General features: G+C 44.3%; 1 protein-coding gene across 1 annotated transcript; it reads left to right on the top strand.

Moving 5' to 3' along the window:
- The first annotated feature begins 1,362 nt into the window (after nt 1-1,362).
- LOC308195223 (uncharacterized protein) lies at nt 1,363-22,121 on the top strand. The gene is made up of 2 exons (XM_080592241.1): nt 1,363-2,332; nt 22,042-22,121. Exons 1-2 carry the CDS (start codon nt 1,751-1,753, stop codon nt 22,090-22,092), a joined length of 633 nt encoding a protein of 210 aa, XP_080448367.1. The 5' UTR covers nt 1,363-1,750; the 3' UTR covers nt 22,093-22,121.
- The last annotated feature ends 1,294 nt before the right edge of the window (nt 22,122-23,415 follow it).

Below are 23,415 nucleotides of genomic sequence, written 5' to 3'. Positions count from 1 at the left end.
CTGCTCGTGAATCAGAAATCTGTTACAGAGCCATGCAGAACTGCTAAGCCTTGTACTGCATATATTTCTACAGATTTTTTTGACGGGTTGATGCTATTAGTTATAAGAGCAGAAGGCAGGTTAACAGGATGTTAGAAAGGCTCTGCTTTACTTGGGTCTGGGCCAATAATCGTGACGGTGAATAAGCTGTGTGCTCCAGGAAAGCTTCAGACCATCTTCAATTCCTTCTCGTCCTCTTCAGAGCTTGCCTTACATTTGACTATATTTATAAATCCCTGTTTTAAAAATAGCTGGTTTCCTTCCTGACTGGGACATATTAACCACATTTATTGGCTGTCCTATGTGTTTTACATTTGTTTTCCCCAGTCACGTTCACAGCAAGCAAATGTGTACATATAGGGTGGCAGGCAGGTGATCACTTACAGGGAGAGAACAAGCATGTGTGTCTGGGAACATCTCTGTTCATATGCCAATGCATTCATTTATATGTGAATAATAGTTATTCAAATAAATAAAAGGTTTTTCCTATATATCTATGCACACAAACAGTTTCATGAAAGCCGGTGAAAAGGATATAGGCTGATTGAATCATGAATCCTTGGATAAAGAGTTTTCTATCCATCACCCAACAGCACCCACTCAATACTTTGAGAAATATGTACCAATGCACAGGATACCACTACACAATATACCCTCCTATCACATACTTTAACATGAGCACCCTCCAACCACTGCTCTTTGGCCACAATTCAGCAGCATTACTGCAGCACACAAAGAGCAGAGAGTAGCCATTGGTATAGTCCTACAGCAGGTGTCAACACCAACTGATTTCTCCCCAGAATTGCCTGTTCATGGTTATTTCCTGGTCAGAGTGAGATGCAATCTGCGTACGACTCCATCAAACTGCTCAGGATCACAGAAATGTTCAAGCCTCGGTGCTTCCATGCAAAGCTGGGATAAATATGGTACCACCATCACCATCCACAGGCCCAAAGGCAACACCTACAGAGAGCCCCTGGCTGTCCCCAGTTGGGATGGCTCTGAGGTTTGTCTTTGTTGGAAGACTTATTCAGCCCAAGCATGTATAAAAACATTATTTTAATTCCCCATATGCTGCTCTCTGTCAGAGATGGTTATTAAAACCAGTGATTGATTCTCCAGTGCTATGGCTGCTGCACACTCTTTTACCCCCAAATAAAGATTATTTTATATTATATATTTATATTATTTTTTATTATTATTATTTATTATATTATTATTTATATTTATATATATTATTTATAATAGATATATTTATATATATTTATATATTTATATATATTTATATATTTATATATTATTTATAATATATATTTATATATTATTTATAATTTATTATTATTTTATATAATATATTTATATTATTTTATATTAAATATTACTTGCCAAGGCGATCGGCTCCGGGGCAGACTCGTTCCGCAGCGGAGCGGGGGATCGGGACAGGCATGGCTTTTTTTCCAGCATCGAGGCCGCTCGAGGGAGCCGCCAGGGCCCGGCAGCCCCCGCGAGGGAGGCTGACGAGGCGTAGGCGGAGCCAGCAGCGCCCCCGCCCCGGCCGTTCAAAAGCAGCCCCTAGGGGGCGCGAGCGACCAGGGCAGGCAAACAGAGCGTGGCGCGTCAGGAGGGCGGCAGTGCGCGCAGGGAGGGCAGAGTTTCCCCCCGCCCATAAGAACAACATCTTTAACGGCTGTCGACCGCTAGCTAGGCTGCGATGGTCTTCACCAGGCAGAGCGCTTTCTCTAGAAAGTCTGTGGCCACCCAGACTGACCGCCTGCTCAACAATGCGGCAGTTCAGGTCTCTGGGTGCAGGGAGTGTCTGAGCCTGTTGCTGCCATCTGAGGGAGGCAGAGGCGCCGTGTGTGTGAGGTGCAAGCAGGTGGATGACCTGGTCCGCCTGGTGGCAGAACTCAAAGAGGAGGTGGAGAGGTTGAGGGCTATTAGGAAGTGTGAGCGGGAGATAGACTGGTGGAGTGACTCCCTGCAGGGCCTGAAGGAGAGGTACCAGGGTGAGACACCCCTAATGGGGATGGACCCCCTGCCCTGTCGCTGTTGGGCAGAGGGAGGTGACCTAGGAGTTGAGGAGGGATGGAGACAGGTCCCTGCTCGACCTTTCAGGCAACGCCCCCCCCTACCAGCCCCACCTTCCCAGGTGCCCTTACGTAACAGATTTGAGGCCCTGGAGCTTGAGAGACCGGTGGGTGAGGACGAGGTAGAAAGTCTACCCAGGAGGATGCCTAGGGCGAGGAAGCCGACTCCACGTCTCAAGACTGCCTCCACCAAGAAAGACAGAAGGGTGAGTAGTAGGCGACTCCCTTCTCAGGGGAATGGAGGGCCCTATTTGTCGACCTGAGCATACCCGTAGGGAAGTCTGCTGCCTCCCTGGGGCCAGGGTCAGGGATGTTGCCAGGAAGCTTCCCTACCTGGTCCGCCCCTCTGACTACTACCCTCTTTTGATAGTCCAGGCTGGCAGTGATGATATTGATGAGAGAAGCCTGAAGGCTATCAAACGGGACTTTAGGGGACTGGGATGGTTAGTGGATGGAGCAGGAGTACAGGTGGTGTTTTCATCTATCCCTGCAGTGGCAGGGAGGGGTACCGAGAGAACACGGAAAGCCCACCTGATTAACACGTGGCTCAGAGGCTGGTGCCAACACAGAAATTTTGTTTTTTTTGACCATGGGGCGCTTTACTCGGCACCCGGCCTGGTGACCGCAGACGGGTCCCTGTCTCTAAGGGCAAAACGGATCCTAGCCCAGGAGCTAGCAGGGCTCGTTGAGAGGGCTTTAAACTAGGAAAGAAGGGGGATGGGGCTGAAATTAGGCTTGTTGGAGCTGTACCAGGGGGAACAAAGGCAAAGCCGGGGAAGAAGGCAATGGCCCAACTGAGGTGCATCTACACTAATGCACGCAGCATGGGTAACAAACAAGAGGAGCTGGAAGCCATCGTGCAGCGGGAAGGCTACGACTTGGTTGCCATCACGGAAACGTGATGGGACCATTCTCATGACTGGAGTGCTGCAATGTCTGGCTATAGGCTCTTCAGAAGGGACAGGCAGCACAGAATGGGTGGTGGTGTGGCTCTCTATATTAGAGAGTGTTTAGATGTTGAGGAACTTGAGGCTGGGAATGATAAGGTTGAGTCCGTATGGGTTAGGATCAGAGGGAAGGCCAACAAGGCAAGCACCCTGGTGGGGGTCTGTTATAGACCGCCGAACCAGGATGAGGAGACGGATGAGGAATTGTACAGGCAGCTGGCAAAAGTTGAGAAATTGTCAGTGCTTGTTCTCGTGGGGGACTTCCCAGACATATCCTGGAAGCACAACACAGCCCAGAGAAAGCAGTCTAGGAGGTTTCTGGAGAGCGTGGAAGATAGCTTCCTGACGCAGCTGATTAGAGAGCCTACCAGGGGAGGTGCCCCGCTAGACCTTCTGTTCACAAACAGTGACGGACTGGTGGGAGATGTGGTGGTCGAGAGCTGTCTTGGGCAGCGTGAACATGAAATGGTTCAGTTCTCTAATCTTGGCGAAGTCAGGAAGGGGACCAGTAAAACCGCTGTCTTGGACTTCCAGAGGGCTGACTGTGAGCTGTTCAGGACAGTGGTTGGCAGAGTCCCTTGGGAGGCGGTTCTGAAGGGCAAAGGAGTCCAGGAAGGCTGGGCACTCCTCAAGAAGGAAATCTTAATGGCTCAGGAGCGGTCTGTCCCCACGTGCCCAAAGACGAGCCGACGCGGAACTAGACCGGCCTGGCTGAGCAGAGAGTTGTGGCTCGAGCTTAGGAGAAAAAGGAGGGTTTATAATCTTTGGAAAAGAGGGCGGGCTACTCAAGAGGACTATAAGGATGTTGCGAGGCTGTGCAGGGACAAAACTAGAAAGGCCAAATCTCATCTGGAGCTCAATCTGGCTACTGCCGTTAAAGATAACAAAAAACGTTTTTACAAATACATCAACACAAAAAGGAGGACTAAGGAGAATCTCCATCCTTTACTGGATGCGGGGGGAAACTTAGTTACAAAAGATGAGGAAAAGGCTGAGGTGCTCAATGCTTTCTTTCCCTCAGTCTTTAGCAGCAATACCGGTTGTTCTCTGGATACCTGGTACCCTGAGCTGGTGGAAGGGGATGGGGAGCAGGATGTGGCCCTCGCTATCCATGAGGAAATGGTTGGCGACCTGCTACAACACTTGGATGTACACAAGTCGATGGGGCCGGATGGGATCCACCCGAGGGTACTGAGCGAACTGGCGGAGGAACTGGCCAAGCCGCTTTCCATCATTTATCGGCAGTCCTGGCTATCAGGGGAGGTCCCAGTCGACTGGCGGCTAGCAAACGTGACGCCCATCTACAAGAAGGATTGGAGGGTAGACCCGGGGAACTATAGGCCTGTTAGTTTGACCTCAGTGCCAGGGAAACTCATGGAGCAGATTATCTTGAGTGTCATCACGCGGCACTTGCAGGGCAACCAGGTGATCAGGCCCAGTCAGCATGGGTTTATGAAAGGTAGGTCCTGCTTGACGAACCTGATCTCCTCCTATGACCAAGTGACGCGCTTGGTGGATGAGGGGAAGGCTGTGGATGTGATCTACCTTGACTTCAGTAAGGCTTTTGACACTGTTTCCCACAACATTCTCCTCAAGAAAGTGGCTGCTCGTGGCTTGGACTGGCGTACACTTTGTTGGGTTAAAAACTGGCTGGGTAGCCAGGCCCAAAGAGTTGTGGTGAATGGAGCCAAATCCAGTTGGAGGCCGGTTACTAGTGGAGTCCCCCAGGGCTCAGAGCTGGGGCCGGTCCTCTTTAATATCTTTATCGATGACCTGGATGAGGGGATCGAGTGCACCCTCAGTAAGTTTGCAGAAGACACCAAGTTAGGTGCGTGTGTCGATCTGCTCAAGGGAAGGAAGGCTCTGTAGGAGGATCAGGATAGGCTGGACCGATGGGCTGAGGTCAGCTGCATGAAGTTCAACAAAGCCAAGTGCTGGGTCCTGCACCTGGGGCGTAACAACCCCAAGCAGCGCTACAGGCTGGGAGAAGAGTGGCTGGAAAGCTGCCTGACAGAGAAGGACCTGGGAGTACTGGTTGATAGTCGGCTGAATATGAGCCAGCAGTGTGCCCAGGTGGCCAAGAAGGCCAACAGCGTCCTGGCTTGCATAAGAAGCAGTGTGGCCAGCAGGTCTAGGGAGGTGATTGTCCCCCTGTACTCAGCTCTGGTGAGGCCGCACCTCGAGTACTGTGTTCAGTTTTGGGCCACTCACTACAAGAAGGACATGGAAGTGCTCGAGAGAGTCCAGAGAAGGGCAGCGAAGCTGGTGAGGGGTCTGGAGAACAAGTCTTACAAGGAGCGGCTGAGGGAGCTGGGGTTGTTTAGCCTGGAGAAGAGGAGGCTCAGGGGAGACCTTATCGCTCTCTATAGGTACCTTAAAGGAGGCTGTAGAGAGGTGGGGGTTGGTCTGTTCTCCCACGTGCCTGGTGACAGGACGAAGGGGAATGGGCTAAAGTTGCGCCAGGGGAGGTTTAGGTTGGATGTTAGGAAGAACTTCTTTACTGAAAGGGTTGTTAGGCATTGGAATGGACTGCCCAGGGAGGTGGTTGAGTCACCATCCCTGGAGGTCTTTAAAAGACGTTTAGATGTAGCCCTTAGTGATATGGTTTAGTGTAGGACTTGTTAGTGTTAGGGCTGAGGTTGGACTAGATGATCTTGGAGGTCTCTTCCAACCTAGACGATTCTGTGATTCTGTGAAAGTGTGCATAGTATGCTCCTAATCTTGCCCAATTGTAAATTGCTCGATTACTTCTGGGAGAGGAAGACAGTTGAGAAGGAGGATGAGCAGAATGGTAGCATCTAGGTTTGCAGTGAGATGTCTCTTCAAACTTGATTAAACTGAAGAGCGACACAAGCTTGGCAACCCAACCCAGAGAGCCTGTAGCCAAATGAAGTCCAGTGCAGGCACAAGCAGTGCCTAAAATTTGAGAGGAGGGGAAATAGGCTTAGTAGTTCCTTAAGCTTGTGTATGAACCACTGACATTTTTAAAAACAGAATTATCATTGTAGAATAAGCTTCCCACTAACTCTAGAGCAGGGAACAGGCATGGTCGTACCCTCGGTGGAGCAGTGTTGATTTGCACCATTCCAACCTCAGATTTCTCATACAAAATCTGACGCATATCAGGAGTATAAGGAACCACAATTAATATTGTTTCCTTTCTTTTGTCATTTTAGGAGCAAAAGGGAATTGCTATGGATTCAGTATGATTTGAATTAAAAAGCAAGATGAAGCCTCACAGGACTGATAGCTAATCCCTGTGAAAAAGAGCTATGAAATTAAATGATAGTTTCAGGGCTAGTTCTGTTCGCTTACTTAACCTGAATGCCTTGTTAATACCTATTAAAACGAAATCCAGTGAACAACAGGCTCTCATGTTTATGGGCTGTCAAGTTAATTTCCATATAGCTGTGCTGTCTTCCTTGTCATTGTTGGCCAAGGGTTAATTCACTGCAGGAAAAAGTGCAACAAAATACATCACTTTAATCCCTTTCTTCTGTAGAGATGAAGCAGTAGAAAAGGAAAAGTAACAACTGGGAAAATGTAAGATCCGGAATTTTTTATATAAACTTGTCTGCCATTCTTGACGTCCGCAGTAATAAACACTCTACAATAAACACTGAGGGCTTTTCTTAAACCTCTATAATGTAACAACTTTGAGAGAGGAAAAAAAAATAAAAATTGTTCAAAGGCTTTTTCTGAATGCATTTGCATTTCCAGGCTTTGTTGTGTTATCTACGTAAAATGAAGCAGTTGCTCTTTTGTTGCTTAACCCTTCATGGTATGCTCATCAGCACGGAAACAGAGTCCCACGGCTGAGAGTGTCAGAAGCTGTTGGGAAACTGTGATATTCTGACTGCTAAATCCGGTGATTTTGAAAGTTTGGTGCCAAAATCATCCCAGACTCCTCAAGCCAGTATTTCATCCTCCATTTATTTCTTTCACCTCTGTAGTCTTTTTCTCCAGAACTCCCGTACTTTGTGCTCAAATGAGGCTCTCAATAAACCAGTATTTCCAAGACCATTGCCATTCCTTATTCCCTCTATAATCACAACTTTGAATATCCCAGCGGTTCTCCCCCTTACTGAATCTTGTCATTTTTCCTATATTCTCAGCCCCTGAGTGGTTCCTGTTTTCCGAGTGCATGTCCTATTGAATGAAAGGCAAAAGACCTCTGCACCAACATTTGCTTTTTCTATTATTAACTGAGCAAGGCTGCTGATGCTTGGGCAGATTTTTCACCAAATAAACCAAATGAATGAATGAAATGTTCAGAGGCCAGATGTTTTCAGAATAAGATGGGGCGTTCAGTTCACACAATTGTTCTGCCTTTTTTGTTTTCCTGCATGGTTCTTTCCTGTGGAGTGTAGGATATATTAACTTGCAGCCACAGAGTACTTGAAACACATCTACTGGATCAGCCTAGCACATCAGTGAAAGATGGCTAACAGTCTTCCTTTTCCTGTGCAGCTGTTGTTTGCAGAAAGGGATAATTTTTAAGTTGATTTATTTACCTTAGACATTTTTTTTCTTTTAATCAGTGAACATCAGCATGCTAATTGTTACTAGTAGCTTTGAAACAATGAATATGCCTCATTGATACAATTATGATTTTAATAGAAAAACATCCTTGTCTTGCAGGTGGAAAGCTCAGAACTTTTGTCCTCAGGAATGTTGATATCATAGAGTTCCCAGGTTAAAAAAAAAAAAAAAAGTAGCAAAGGCCCATATATACAGTTAGAAAAAAATCAGCAAGTCCTCAACTTGGTCTTTTAACATCAGGGACAAAATTTATATATGGTTATCACGTTTTTAGCAAATTCCTACCCGCTGCAAATTGTTGCTCAAGCACTCTTTAGACTGCCCACCATGCTAAAATGAAGTGGTCTCCCCTGGTTGCAGCAGGAGGACTCAGGAATCCCCCAAACCATTCAGTGAGGGTACAGGAACCCACCTGTCTTGAGAACCAGCTGCTTCAGAAACACCACTGTCATTTCACACCTGCTAAAACTTTTTCTCATCCTCCCAGATTCCGGAGACTTCACCTTGTCTCTGTATGTGGAACACGTGGATGAAGCGTGGCTCCATCCAGAGCACAAAGCACAGGTCCAGGGGCTCTTTGGCAGTGGATTAGGAGCAGACTCACTGCCCAACCATACTCACCCTGTCCTTCCATTTACTGGTGCTTCCTACAGAGCTCCTCTTTCTCATTCACTCTCATCTACATTTTTTTTTTTTCTTTCTTTCTCTTGTCTTACTGGCAGAGGCTGCCTCTCTGTGGCAAGAGCTTGTATGCAAGAAGGTTCTGCAAAATCCCCCTGCCTGTAGCTCGTGAAGTGTGTGCAAGGGAATTAGTGCACTCTGGGGACGTTTTTCGTTAACTTGCCAAACCCTGGAAACCACCTTAGAAATTTCCCTCCCAAGCACTGTGCTTTGAGGAACCGAGGGCTTGCACATCACATCCTCATTAACTGAGTAGAGCATTGTGTTTGCCACAGAGGTGCAGAGAGAAGTACACGTGGGCTTTATAATTATTAAGAGGAATCAAGACTCTGAAAGCAAGCAGAATAGGGTGAACTGTGAGTCAGTGTTTGGGCTCTGCAGTGACTTTGGGCAAAATGTTTTGGATGAGAGCGGGAGCGCGGCTATGGTCTATCTGCAGGGTGGAGAGGGATGTGGGAATACTGTATAGCCACTAGCCAAACCTCTGGAAATTAAGCCTTGTTGAAGGCAAACATTGCTCCGTGCCTGCCCTGAGATCTGAAGTACGTGGTCTAATGTAAAAACTGCTGACCTACAGGATGGAAGTGCAAAGCCCAGACCCAGGCACTTACACCCCCTTTTTGTGTTTGGGAAGAATGAGGTGCTTTAGAGGTGTAATCCCCAAACCACTGTACACAGGCTGGAGATCAGAGTTTCTGTAACAAACTTCCACCCTGCTGATTAAAGTCCCTCCAAACTTTGCTTCAAGCATTTCAATCTTTCTTTGGCTGTAGCCCTGATCCTCTCTGGGACTATAAAACCGATACAATTTTTTTGGCAGCATCACAACACTAAAAACAGTGATGCTCTGGGGAAGGATAGGGGCCTCCTTTCTACATCCACTGTAGCACGTTTCACCAGCTGAAGATTTCAGAGCAACTAGATCAGCAAAAGGTCAACATTTTACTCGTGCAATAGAAACCATCTCCGCCAAACAAAGCTTTTTTTTGGCTTTTAACATTCATCTGCCTTATGGGGATGAGTCTGGCTGTACGCAGAAATGAATCAAATTTCCACTGACGTGTCTTGCGTGGGAAACTGTCAGGGTATCAAGATGGAAGCCCTTCTCAGGAAATGTGCCCGTTTTGCCATCTCACTTTGCCAGCGCCCTACCACTTCTTGCCTGCAGGCCCTGTGGGTTCCTGAGGAGAGCAAGCTCCTGTGAGCGGCAGCTCCAGGGCAGCTGAGGCTCTCTGTCTCTAGCACGCTATCTTTAATTATCAACTACAGGGGAAGATAATTATCAGGGATGGGAAAGAAGGCCCAATCAAACAAAATGTATTTCTGGTCTGCTTTTTAAAGCTCTTGGTTGATCATAAATGGTATGGTACAGCTAACAAAACAGTTAGGTTCTCCCAAAGAGACATTATTTCTTTAATTTCAAAAGAAAAGAAAATGGGAGAAGTGGTTGTTAATTCTCTGCTGAGAATGAATGGTGGCTGCTCTGAGGCTATGAAAGGCAGGACTGTCTGCAGCACACCGGGCATGAGGACTTGGCAAGAGTCGCCAGCGCTCTTTATCTGTTTTCCCCACTCGGAAGAAGGAAAGCTTCTTTTTTTTCCCTTTCCTGTTTCTTTGCTTGGAGAAATCTGTTACTTCCCCTGAGATTTACATCCTGGCCTATGTAAATCTTTGAACTGTTCTCTGTAGCATTTCACTATGGGAGCCTCCTTGCTGAGAAATGAGGCTTTGAGAGCACAGGACAGCATTATTTATTCATCTGACATTAGTAACCTATCAGGCAGCATTCATCAAAGAACTGCTCAAGTCTTTCAGTCCTACAATCACAGTGTTACTCACAATATGGGGTAATTTTCCTTAATTAAATCTCTTGATATTGTTTAACACAATGGCCTAAATATGCTAATGTCTGTCTGATTCCACTTGCTCTTTAAAACAAAATTCTTTCTGAACTGAATACTGCTTGAAGTATATTTCCTAATGCATGTCCTATACATAAACAATTGATAGAGGTAAATATCTGCATTCTGTGCAGGCCAGTAGTGGTTATACTGTCATTCCACAATCATGGACAGTCATCATTAATGTTTAAATTATTCACTGCTAGGATGTAAAAAGGAGGGGAAATATTGTACGTAAAAATATGTAAAAAGGAGAGGAAGAATATTTTCAGCTTCAGAATATGCACAATAACACATACAGACACATATAGGTAACACGATATAAATACATGTATGTATGTATATAATTTGTGGTCTTTGGTTACTTTAGTTCATCTATAAATAATATTTTTTTCTTTAAAGACAGGCACAAGAGACAAACATCTAAGAAAAGAACTGAGGTCTTTTTACCACGATGAAGCTTTGTCCTCTGCCCATGACCATGGAGTGTCTATACTTCAGGTGTTGTGCAGGTCCTACCATCATCAGGGGCAGAAAGGAAAGGAAGGGGACCCCTGAGAAGGGGCAGCAGGGATTCCTGCTTACACCTGAAAGCTCTGTGAAAGGAGGGTAGAAGCAAAGGAAGGATGAGCTTCAATTAGTAAGCAGCTAAGTACAGTCCTGAGAAAAGAAAAGCCAAATTGCTCTTTATAGTTAACAAGGATTCTTCTCTGCAATTTGGTGCAGCTGCTCCTGAGACGCATGCAGAGCAGCCCTGATGTGTTTTGGAAAGCGCCCAATGCTGGGCAACCTCCTCAGGGCTGGGGGACATGGATGAGCACTGACTGCTTCATCCCACACTCAGACCTAAGCACTGTCTGCCTTCCTTCTCCCATTTCTGTTCTTCTCATCCCAAAATGACCAACGAGCCTTGTCCAGCCGGTAGAGGCCCAAGGAGCTGGGGCACATGGCCCCAGATGGGCCTCACCAGGGTGGCCCTACCATGCAGGGCTTTGCTTTGGGGAGACGCTGATGACTTGTCCATCAACCTGCACTAGCCCTGAAGTGAAGGCATGCCATGAGTGCTGCCAGAGACACATTTTCTTGGTGGTTTATAAAAAATTGAATTCTGCTGTTCAGGCAAGGCCTTTAGTTTCCTTTCTGTTTAAGTCTTCTGGGAGCTTCATTGTTGTTCTCAGGCTCTCCGGTTCGTATTCCTGTCAGTAGGTAGTGGAGAACTCCTCTTTTCCAGAAAAGCTTTGTCTTTGGCACCATGTCGGTTGCCACTAATGGCATTTTCCTCATTCTTGTTGTAGCAGTTACTCCTGGTGGCCTTGAGGAGGGGCAAGATCTCTGGACCACGCTCATCTTGCCTGGTGCTAGATGCCCACCCCAGTGGCAGCTGCTCACCTCTGACCTTGGTGCCCACATGCCCATCCTGCCAGAGGAGATCTAGTCAGCTGAGATCTCACAATCCATCTGGCCAAACCTAAGAAACTATTTCAGGCAAGAGTAATTGCCCTCTCTGTTTCATTGACTGTGTTGACTGAAGGGTGCTTAGACACTAAGCTGGAACACAGAAGGGCCTCAGAGGCACCTAAGGTTATGTTTAAACTATCTTTCCGTTGTGACTCTGTTGCATATAACCATCACCTGATTGCTGACCCAAACATTTTAAAATCAGAGCTTTCAGTCCTCTGTATTTATTGAAGTTTGCTTAAAAATACAGAATTCTGTGTTTGCTCAAAAATGCTGAAGTGCAGTGTAAAACTCACAAGCTTGGTGTGCAGGAGAAGCAGAGGCAGTCCCATGCCAGTTCCCTGGTTTCGGCAGCTCTGCAATGCTGCACAGTCTGACTGGACTTTATTTTGTTATTCTGAAGTCTCCAAAATACATCACTGTATGTGGGAAATATGTGGGAGACTCCTAAAGCTTGTGTTTATCTCCTTGATGCAGAATAGCAGCCCATAAGCTTCAGAAGAATGGCAGTGAAACTCACTGACGATAATTCCTTAATAATTCAGACAGAATCAAGGCTTTGATTGCACGTGCTTATTCAGAAACAATCACTTTATTTCAGTGTATTGGGAGAAGGGAGCACCCACTGCCTGTGGCTGCATTACTGCATTAATTCTCATGTGTTAGCTGTTGACATTGTTTGAAAGACAAAAGGCATTGCTTTCAATGAGCTGAGCTTTTTACTAAAAATGAGCAATGATCTGCTACTATATCCTTTCTCCTGCTATCTACTCTATACCCTGCAGAGGGCAAGGGCGAAAGATTACAACCTGTATAGTCCAGTCATTGTTTCCTTTTCATGGGAAACGAGACTTGTCAATCAGCCAAATAGCATTTGATCATCTCATATGACCTAACCAGGCTTCCTTGTGTTGCGTGGCCGTGACCCAGACTTCAGGTGCAGACAAAAGAGAACAATCCCATACCTCAGGGACACATGCAGAAGACTGAGTTGTGATCCTGGCTACACCATCTCGAGTCTCTGCAGAAATACATGATGCTGGGCATTTTAATTGTGCCTTGGTGAAAAAAGGGAAAGGGAGCTGGCTCTCTGGGCACTGTGAGAAAGGGCAATCATTAAGCCTGCAGCTGGCGGGTCTGTAAGGATCTCACATGGGCAAACAGATTTTGCTTGCAAACTGAACTTAGAGCCTGGTAACAGCAGCAATTTGTTACTGAATAATGTGAACGGTGGTTATATTACCACAGTCATCTCAATAGCTTGTTCCAGTTACTGCTCATTTTTTTGATTGCTATCTTCACTAATCATTTCTGAATAAAAGGAATTTCACTCATCACTTCATCTAACCACTAGTGCTGGGGAGAAAAATGTTTGCACACACATTTTTCCGGCACAGAAATTGATCTATTAGTCCAGCCAGCAGTGGCAATAAGGTTCCTTACTGATGCCCATCTCTAGTTCATATTTAAAAACAAAACAAAATAAAAACACACTAGAATACCAGACTATGACACTGGTGTAGATTTTTTTTGTGATGAATTAATTCCTGGTCTGAGCACAGGGCTTTTCCCTTCCAAGAGCTGTCACCTGACAGGGAGGAAAGTGTGCTTGAAGACATGAAAGTAAACTACAAACAGGGGGAAAATGCAGTGTAGGCTTTCTGAAAGACAGATAGTGCCACACTAACCCCGTATCTTCCTTTGACAAGACAGCTGAGATTCCCAGCAGATTTGTTCTGTTTTGATTTCCGTGAAGCATCTGACATAGTGCCATGCAACAAATATCAATTAAGGTAGGAGCTGTACCAGAACTGCAACTTGCAGAGGTTGCAACTTGTGGAGTTTGCTAAGGGACAGAAAAAACAGAGACTGATGAGAGAGAAAAAGCATGACACCACAGGGCAGTCACCAGAAAGACTCATCAAGGGTTAGTTTTAATTAGTGGCTCCATGCTCTAGCAGTCTGGGAAGACCACCGCAATAAGTCTCAGCAACTCAGGGACAACCGAGAGCTCAGGACTGAGCAGCAGTAAGATGGGAGGTCACTCACTCTGGGTGAGCATTTCATTGCTCACTGGCAGAGAAGCCAGGCAGTTCTTCCACAGCTGGAGAGAGCTGCAGGGCAGCTGTGAGATGCTGTGGTTACCTGCCCTACCAAGCACCCAGTGAGCTTAGCTCATCCTGTCAGACCACTGCGGAGATTTCATGTACTGACTCAAATACTTCCACTTCGGGCACCACGAGAGCTTCCTGCTTCTCCAGTATTGGGGGACACCAGCAAGCCAGGAGCTGACAGTGTTGTTGGCTGCAGAGGTCTCCCTGTCAATGACTTGCCCAGATGATGCTGTCCTGTGTCTAGGAAGATGAAGCAGAAGCTGCTGTCATCCTTTTCTGAAGGCTGGGATTGCCCAGGTGACACGTCCAGTGTGACACAGTCACAATATAGACCTGGAGAATTCACCTCTAAAGAAAGGCCAAGTGGGTTTCCATGTGTGTATGCTATATATACAACATGCAGCAATATAAATTTTACATTGATTACTTACATTTCCCATCAGGTATGTCACAGCAGAAAGGATAGTAAAGAATGAGGGATAAAACAAATTTTTGTTATGTTATTGTAAAAATCCATATACTTTTTCTCCGGGAATTGCAAACAACCCTTCACTAGAGTTTTACAGGTTAATAGCCCTGCAGTTTAGCCTTGTTTTGTGGTCTTAAACTTTCCTTTCTGGTCTTTCTTCAGCAGCGGGCTAAACTTAGGTGCAGGAAAAAGCACAGGAGGGTATGATAATACCTCCTCCACCTCACTCTAGACAGATGCAACAGGAATCCACGTAACAAACAAAGCAAAACAAACAAACAAACAAAACCTGTAAGATAGAGATATGAAGTATTGGAAAACGTAATTTGACAGCTATAGAGCAATTCTCATTCTTGTGCCTACTTGCACTGAAGACTGCTCTCCCAGGGACAGCGTTGATGACATTTGCTTTCCAACAAGAAAAAAAAAAAGTAGAACTGAAGAAGCGAGCTCCTCTGAGTCCAATCTTGTGTGATTTAAGTCCATCATTGATCATTTAGTCCATCACGCAGAACTTAGCATCACTGAAATGTAAGTTATTCAACCCTTAGTGAGCACTTAGCTCCAAAAGCCTCCATGAAGGTGACTCCTGGCTGCCTTTCGCTATGAAGAGCACTCCTTCTGCCTCTGACTTGCTGCTTCTTAAGTGAGCCACTGAGCCAGAAAGCTGCCCGTTTAGGTATCCCCAAACCCAACGCTCCTAAGCTTTGCCTGCGGCAGCTGGAGCCTCTCGATGCACCGAGGGAGGCCTCCAGTGGACAAATGTGTAAAACACCACGGTTTTGCCCATTTATATGCTCGGTTCAGGCATCCCGTGTGAGAGGCAGCTGTCTGTCTGAACGTGCATCCGTTGCAACTCAGATGTCCTAAAAGCTATTGTGCGCCAAATATTTTATAAACACCTTTAATTTTAAGATAGAGCAAGTGAGGGACTCTTTCCAAAATAGTAGTCTCTGATTAAGTCGTTGGTTACTGGGTAGTTAACACAAACAAAAGCTAAGACAAACCTAGGATGCTTTATTTAAATAAATAATGCCATTTGGTCAAATAGCAGAGGAAGCAGATGTCTTATTTACATCACTGCATGGGATCTAACATAAAATTTGGACACCCAAATACTTCCTAAATCATCAGTACTGCCAAAGAAGCAGTGCAAAGGCACGCAGCGCCCTTAAAAACCCTCCCCGATGTGAAGCAGCAGCAGAGGTGGCAAAGCACTTGGCAGAGATGCTGTGGCCAGCAGTGCTGGGATTGGTGAGAGAGCATGGCATTAAGGAGGTTTGTCTTCAGAAGGGATTTAGAAGAGGATGAGAGGAGGAGACAGTAATAAAAGGTGAAATAAAGATTTAGGTAACACTCTGAGTTTAAGAGCATGCTACCATAAACACAGAGCTATCAAAACTTGGCTTCCCACAAATTTATGTTCAGCATCTTCCACTCACCAACAACAATTACAGTCCTTCATACTCCTCTGAGTAAATCTGCCACCTCCCAGTGCCACCACCTCTATGTCACATCCCCCCTTTCATCCTGTCACACCCAGGTCCCAGCAGGTGCACAAAGCACAGCTGCAAAAACCTGTGCCTAGATCTGCAATGTGCACACGCTTTTATTTATTGGCTGCTCAGCACCTATGTACTTATTGCCCAGCTGGTAGACCAAACATACCAAGAACAGCCGACTTCATCAGATGACTGGTCTCTCCGTGGGGATACTTGCTTGGGTCTCTTTCCTCTACTTAGAGAATGACTTTCATGGAACATACAGGAATTTCATATCTTTCAGATTGCTGGTTTTCCATCAGATGTGTCCAGTGGGTTCAGAAGTTATCAGCAGGAGACAGACAGTGTAATCACACATGCTTTGTTTCTTAGGAAACCAGCCTAAATATAAACCATGTCAGTGGAAATCAGAGGTTACCCACTTTCTGCCAGACTGCTTTTCAAAATCTTGTTGGGCTTGGTATTTCCACATACTTACACAGAGGTATGAGTGATAAATGCCTCTCTTTATCTAACATGATAGTCACGTTTAGGTAACTATATCTCTCCTATCATTGGACCCTTTCAGTTTTGTGTTTATATTTGCCCTGTTCTTGCCTATGTCCATTATTTCTTCATCACTTCCAAAGTGGATCAGTGAAATCTGCTCTACCTAAAGTTGATATAAAAGGCATTCATATGAAGTCCTGTCTTGCTTAAGATAGAGCTACATCTATTTACAGCTATCGTGTTGGACAACATATAGCACCATACGTACAAATGAAACACAGCAGCAGCAGCAGCCAAATGTCATGCAGTAAAACCTCAGCTTGAAACAGGGACGCTCTATAGCTCCATGCTTCTCATTCTTCTTCAACTGCTGATTTATATACCCAGGAGAGAGAAAAGCAAAAGAGAAGGAACCTCCACTAATGGATAAATGTTACCACAAAGACAGCCTTCATCAAATTTCTCTGCAATTATTAAGGCAGGACAAAAAAGAAACCAAAAAAGGCAGGAACAAAAGAGAATCCATGCAAGAAAGAGACTGAAGACTTGAGACCAAACTGCCCAAGAAAAATGCGTAAGCCTAGGGAAAAGGCTGACCTGGGAGAATATGAAACTCTTACCTTTGGAATATGAGTGTTCTGGATGTTTTTAGGAAAAGGATGAACCAACATCTGCTATGGGATATCTGATGTATAATTGACCCCTTAGCTATTGCAGAGGATTGGATTAAAAGCTCTTATCTCAGCTCCATCTTTAAAATTTTCTGTTTTCTGTTTCTACATCTTTTCTATTATAAAGAAGAAACTAATAGAGAGAATAAAAAGTTGAATGTACCATCATTTGTGTGCCAGGATGGGGCAGTAAGTACTGTCAGGCAGTTCGTTCACACCCAAAGATTTCTAAAGACTGAAATGAAAAGAAAGAGAGAAGAACGTAATGCAGAGAACTGAAAGGAGCCTGAGGAACCATGATGTATATATATATATACATATTTTAAAGTAAGGAATGCGGAAATGTTTGGGGAGTCAAGACTAAATGGAAAGAAAAGATATATATGGAAGCCTTGTGGTTCAGACACTAGATGGCTCTGCAACCTCGAAGAAAGTCAGCTGTGCTGGACGTTTCGTTGTTTCTGGCAAAATAAATGGACACAAAGGTGAACCTGACGCTTTATTAAGCATCTGTCTTTATTAAAGAGGAGGAGCAACACTGCAAGAGAAGATCTCTCCTAGATTAAGAGTTTTAATTATGCTAATGTGGTTTGATGGTATATGCTTCATAACATCCTTTAAAATATTTTATTGAAGATAATTTTATGCATTGCATAAAAGCATACATTGTTTTACTATATATACAGTATAAAGTTAGACTAGTTAAAATACAAGAGAAAATTATAGTCAGTCTGTAGCTGTTTTAACTAATGACTTAATATGCCATAAATGATTTGAACAGTAAGTATTGTCCACATTAAATTTCATTGTTGGCTCTTTTTACAAAAATTATTTTAAGGATGAATTTCATGATTTTTGTCTACGTCCAAGGATGTTTCCCAAACTTGCTCTCATTTGTAGGTGGGTTGAGAGTTTTTCTGGTAATCAATACCAGTTCGGGCCAAGGAAGAAGAAATCAAGGAGGTGAAAATCAAAGTCCCCAGGACATCCTGCAGTGACAGGGTGACTGGTTTCTGAACAGACATAAGCTGAGATTTAAATTAGTTTTGCAAAAACTACTTGCTTTCAGCAAGCAACAAGCCCTAGGTTAGTATTATATGTGAATTTTCAATTTGTTTTAATTTTTCACTTGACCAGCTTCTCATGCTTATTTTTACCAGAGTTGAAGTGCATGAATGACTTGATTCTCATAGTACTGCACATACACTGCTGACAGAAGGAAACGTTTTAGTAAAAATCACTAATATAATTTCAGTTTCACAGAAGAACAATGAACGAGCAGGGAGCTGATGTGGCACAAGAACAGGCAAACTGAATGCGGTTTAAGTTTGGGGAACTTTAATTTACCTATATCAGAGAGGCATAAGGAGATCCACTGAAGTCAGAGCTGTGTAGATTCTGTTGTAAAGCTTTGGTGCTGAGAAAACCATAAAGATGAAGGTAACAGGTTATTGAAGGAGAAGTTAACAGTAGGTTCAGACTCTCTCAGGAGTCACTTGGCACAGAGAATGCCCTTCTTATCTCAGTGTGTTATAATAAACCACTAAAAACTCAGATTTTTGCAACTTTCTAGCTACCTTTCTGTATTTTTGTTGGTCTCCTAGTAGGGAACTACACCTTTTTCAATCTATTCAAAACACTGCTGTTAGGGAAGGTCACCTTCCTTTTCTGTCCTTCTTCCTTTGTCACTTCCCTTTGAGGCCTGTCACTGGCTTCCTGCCTCTTGGTGCACCATATCAAATCTCTGTTTTCTCGTTTTCAGGGGCTTATCCACTATTGTCTGTATGCATCCAAATCCCTTCTGCATGGAGGTATTGCTTCTGGCATTGGCCATGCATGTGCTGGACTCTGTGCAAATATTGCTCAGTGAAACCTGAGGTTGTCCTACACACACACAGAGTATCACACAGTGCTCCTCATTCCGTGTGATGGAGGAGGACGCAGGCAAGTAAGGAGCAGAGACTGTCCTGTACCTTGGGCTGTCACCCAAACCTGTATATTCCTTACTCTTGCTGCTATGCTTGTGCCTGGAACGTGGCCAAAGTATCTCAGTTTAAATTTTCTTTTCAGTAACAGCTGTTACTTACTGCTTTTTCTCCCCTTGGGCTTTTTTTTTTTTTTTTGAATAACAAACTTTCCAGCAACTCTGCGTTTGAGAGCTGACCCAGCTGCAGACCCAACTGAAGGCCAAGGGGCTATGACAAACCTAATTCTGTGCTGCAGTTTGAGGGAAAAGAAACACAGTGAGCTCGGGCTGGTTTAGGCTCTTCAAATAAAGCTGCATGAACTTTCACACTTTATATTGTTTGTTATGATGTTTTCAAAATGAACCACAGATGTTTTACTTTGTTGTTTTGTTTTTTTTTTTTTCCCCCTGGTTGAGTCACCTATTATCCAGGCCAGATCTGGGCAGCTCAAACAGGAATCACAATGAAGAATTCTCCAAAAGAAGGTCAATAGTTTGTTTGATTTTTAGGTCATCTTCTGTACATACCTAAATAGATGAGGAAATAAACATTATGTCTGTGAGTGACATGGTATAAAATCCAGGGAGGTAATGGATGTTATCTCTGCTGCCTATGTTCCTCATAACTGAAACTGAGTCAATGTGGACGAGTGAGCACTGAATTTTGCCCACAGCTTACAGCTTGTCTTTAAATATTCTGCTCTGGCTTCAGTTCAAGGGTAGAGGAGACTGAAAAGTTTCAGAGGCAGCCTTTGATCTTCATTATACATCTTCAGCCCTTTTGAGCAAGGGGGATCCCATCAAGCAAATGAAGTCAGAAACATCACATAAACTGTCAATGTGATGGCAGATGAACAGAGACATGGTCTGAAAAGTGCCATGTGTCACAGAAGGGCATGGAGAAACCCCTTGATTTTATTTTTTGGAAAAAAAAAAAGTCACATCTTCTCTGACAAAACAGATCTCTGTCTGGTTACTCTGCAGTAACACAATAGGTTACTGCAGCATCCTTTGGGCATGACACTGATGTACAGAAGAAAAGATAGTTCTCTGGCTAGAGCTGGAGTCACTCTCATTGAGTCCTTCCTAGAAAGGAGAACAGATATCTGGCTACAGAGTGCTATTTGAGTGCAGTAGCTGTCAGTCCATTGGAAACAAATGTTCCCATCCAAACACATCCACCATTTTTTTACTGCGTGCTTCGTATGTTTGTTTTCAAAGAGCTGTGTAATAATACATCCAGATCTCCAGAATACATGTTATAGTTTTAACAGAGCATTGTCCTTGGAAAGTTTTCAAAGTGTTTCTGTATATTTGCAGTATCTGTAGTTAGCACACTCAAAGCCAGAGTGATTCATTTCCTGCCCAGCGGTCATTTGTTGTTTCATATATATATTTTTTTCTTGGCTGCACCTTTACAAACACAATGGGAAAATCACTATTTGCAGATAATGAAAGTGAAGGAATTAAAAATTAATGCATACAGCAGAGAATGTCAGATATGGAAACTTGCTTGTAAATGCCAGGGCAGAGCAGTACTTTGTGTTAAACAACCACGATCAGTGCCTACATCTTTGCAGTTTGGGGGTCAGTAATTTGGAATTGGCTAGAGACTTGGGTTACTTCTACAATATAAGTTCCTGAGCAGGGGAAAGAAGAGACACAGCCTATTAGTTAATAACTGATATTTCAATGTATTTTATTTTGGGGTGAGTCTGTGCTAATCAGCAATGCTTTGTGTATGTAGTGGCTGGTGATTTCTTGTTTGAAAGTGCAGTATCTCTGGAGGTTGTTTGGTGCTACGCACACAGGTGAGGTAAGTCCAGTGTTTGTCAAAAACAGGTCCATGGTAGTATAAAGTACACCTTATACACTGGACAGCTTCCCTGAATTTGGTCTATTTTTACTGAAGAAAAACCTAAGGAAGCCATTAAGCTCTTCTAGACAATTAGGTCAAAGCAGCTGCTGCCCAAAACAGGAGGTGACAGAAGCTTTTAACCAAAGCATTCACTTATTTCTGTTGCTCTTGTGTTTGTTCATAACTCCCAGGAAATCATCACTTGTTTGAATTGGTATTGGGAGAAAAGCAGCCGAAAGGTAAGAGGTACTAAAAATGAAGATACAGGAACAGCAGACAGTGAACTTTCATGTTAGTGTCCTCAGAAAAAGTTAAGCTGAGAGGAGGAGTCATACATTTGAGGAAGGACTTCTGGATAAAAGATCTGATCTATTTCCCGTATTAATTCAGGAAAAATCAAGGCAAAGAAACAAAATAATAGTTAAGATGAAACAATACTGTAGCTGATACCTGACTCCATCCTCTGGTTTGGCTTTTTGGGGAGCCCTGAACTCCAGCTACTGTTAGTGAGTGTCAAGAACTGTGACTGGTTTCTTTTGGAAAGATAATATGACTTGGCTGTCCTCTTCAGCGAAGAACGAACAAATAGTAGAGGTCCTTACATACCTTAAAATTAGTCAATGATGTATGAATTCAAAGAATGACCCAAATAAGCACTGGAAGTTTAGCAGAAGAGTTTCAAACAGAATCTGAAGGCTTCACAAAAATAGCACAGAAGAGGTATTTTGCCTGGGATGCTTTTTTGAACACAGATAAAATAAGTAAACCCTTGGAGAAATGGGAAACCCTGATGCAACATTCCAAGTCCGGAAAAGCAAGGACAGCAACCTGGCTGTTATGAACTAGAAATATGGAGGCACCAGGAAAGCTCTCCCTAGCAGATATCAGTTGCCTCAAGGATTCAGACACCCCTTTCACCTGCTGGTGACACTCTCCCTAGTGCTTTACAGGAGGCTGTTGGCCTTCCTGGCTGCAAGGGCACATCCCTGGCTCGTACTCAACTTGGTGTTCATCAGGATCCCCAGGGCCTTCTCTGCACAGCTGCCTCCTAGCCCTTTGGCCACCACCTTGTACTGGTGCCTGAGATTATTCCTCTCCATGCGCAGGACTTCACATTTCCCCTAGCTGAGCTTCACAAGATTCCTGTATGCTCATTTCTCCAGCCTGCCCAGGCCCTTGTGGATGCCAGCATGATGATCTAGTGTATCAGACAGTCCTCCCAGTTTTGTACTCTCTGCATGCTTCCTGCATACACACTGTCCAACCACCTAGGTAATTCCTCAAGATATTAAATCTGTGAATCTCTGTTTGTTGCAGCCCATTGGAAGATTAACAGAGATGGTAGTACCTGCCAATGCCTTTGTGTGAATGGTGTATCTCTCACGGTGTCACGCAACAGTCCCAGGGAAGACAGACTGAATAACCCAGATCACGTACAGCCCATCAGTGTGTGGCTTGGAGGCAGCTGGGAATGTGAGCAACCCAGGGAAACAGCTGAGAGTGAAGTCAAAGGCATAGGGGCTTTGAGCTGGGAGGGAAATGGATGACTACCTGCACTGCTGGAGGACCACCAAGCGGATAAGAAAGCTACCAAGGATTTCCAGGATAAACTGGCAATGAACCAACCTGCAGGCATTCAGCTGGTCTTCAACTTGTGGACCAAGGTCAGTGGATGGAAGCCAAACAACTCTGAATGGCTCTGGAATTTGCCATGCTACTTTATTTTTTTGTTGTAGTAGTGCAGCAGAAGAGGAAGCAGGTGCTAGCAAGGAAGATGGGCGCAGATCACTGAGCCCAGTAACTTCAGCTCTGCATCTTGCTGGGAGCAGTGGTTCTAGCATGGCTCATTACAAAGCACGGAGAATTAAAGAATAAATTCAGTTTGTGAAACCGGTGAAATAAATCGCAATTGCCTAGAGTATGGCACCCATTCGGTTTCAAAAATAAAGAAATGTATCTGTTTCAAAAATAGATAAAAGACAGAAGAGGATGGAACATCACAAACAAATCACTCTCTGAGGTGAGTAGGGGAAAGGATATCGAGAAGAGAGGAAAGCATCTGAGATTATGAAAATCGGCTTTATGGTTAAGTCTGGATGCATAAAGAACAATTTTAGGCATTTTACCGAGCACACAATGTATAAGAATAGCCAACACTGTAGTCATAACACAAGACATGCAAGATTGTCTGGAGACTGAGAGATCCCAAAATTGAGCCATTTAAAATAGGTAAGAAGTGTATCCTGTTCCAGAAATGGCAAAAACTGGGGCTGAAAACCAGACATTTCACTGCACAGAGAAGAATTAAACATAAAAATCCATTTGGACAGCACTCCAGCTTCTGAATTCTTAATAAGTGCCAGGAGTAGTATAATACACTGGCAAATCCAAACATGATGATTATTTTTAAAACATGCTCTGTGCAGTGTCTGAGCAATTTTCATCAAAACCAGCTAGCCTGTTTTCAGAAACTGCTATAGCTTGTGTTCCCTGTGGAAGGTACCATGCAAAGCAATATCAGAGAATGACCAAAGTGCACCCTGGCAGCAGCATCTTGCCTGGTTTTAGGTGCCCAAGTTCTTGTGGAATTAAAAGAAGGAATCTGATTTTCTCATAAATCTTTGGTATCCTGCAAAAGCAATCAGCTCCAACACTGGGTTTTCCTCCCAGCCTTCAGGACCCTGTGCGTTG

The sequence above is a fragment of the Anser brachyrhynchus genome, assembly GCF_964034855.1.
Source record: "Anser brachyrhynchus genome assembly, chromosome: 4".
In the NCBI taxonomy this organism is placed as follows: Eukaryota; Metazoa; Chordata; class Aves; order Anseriformes; family Anatidae; genus Anser; species Anser brachyrhynchus.
The sequence above is the reverse complement of the archived record's forward strand: the minus strand, read 5'-3'. Positions and strand labels throughout refer to the sequence as shown.

Coding starts and splice junctions, on each gene's coding strand:
- LOC308195223 (XM_080592241.1), top strand. CDS start 1,751: ATGGTCTTCACCAGGCAGAGCGCTTTCTCTAGAAAGTCTGTGGCCACC. Junction 2,333..22,041: donor CCACCAAGAAAGACAGAAGG/GTGAGTAGTAGG, acceptor TGTTTGTTGCAG/CCCATTGGAAGATTAACAGA.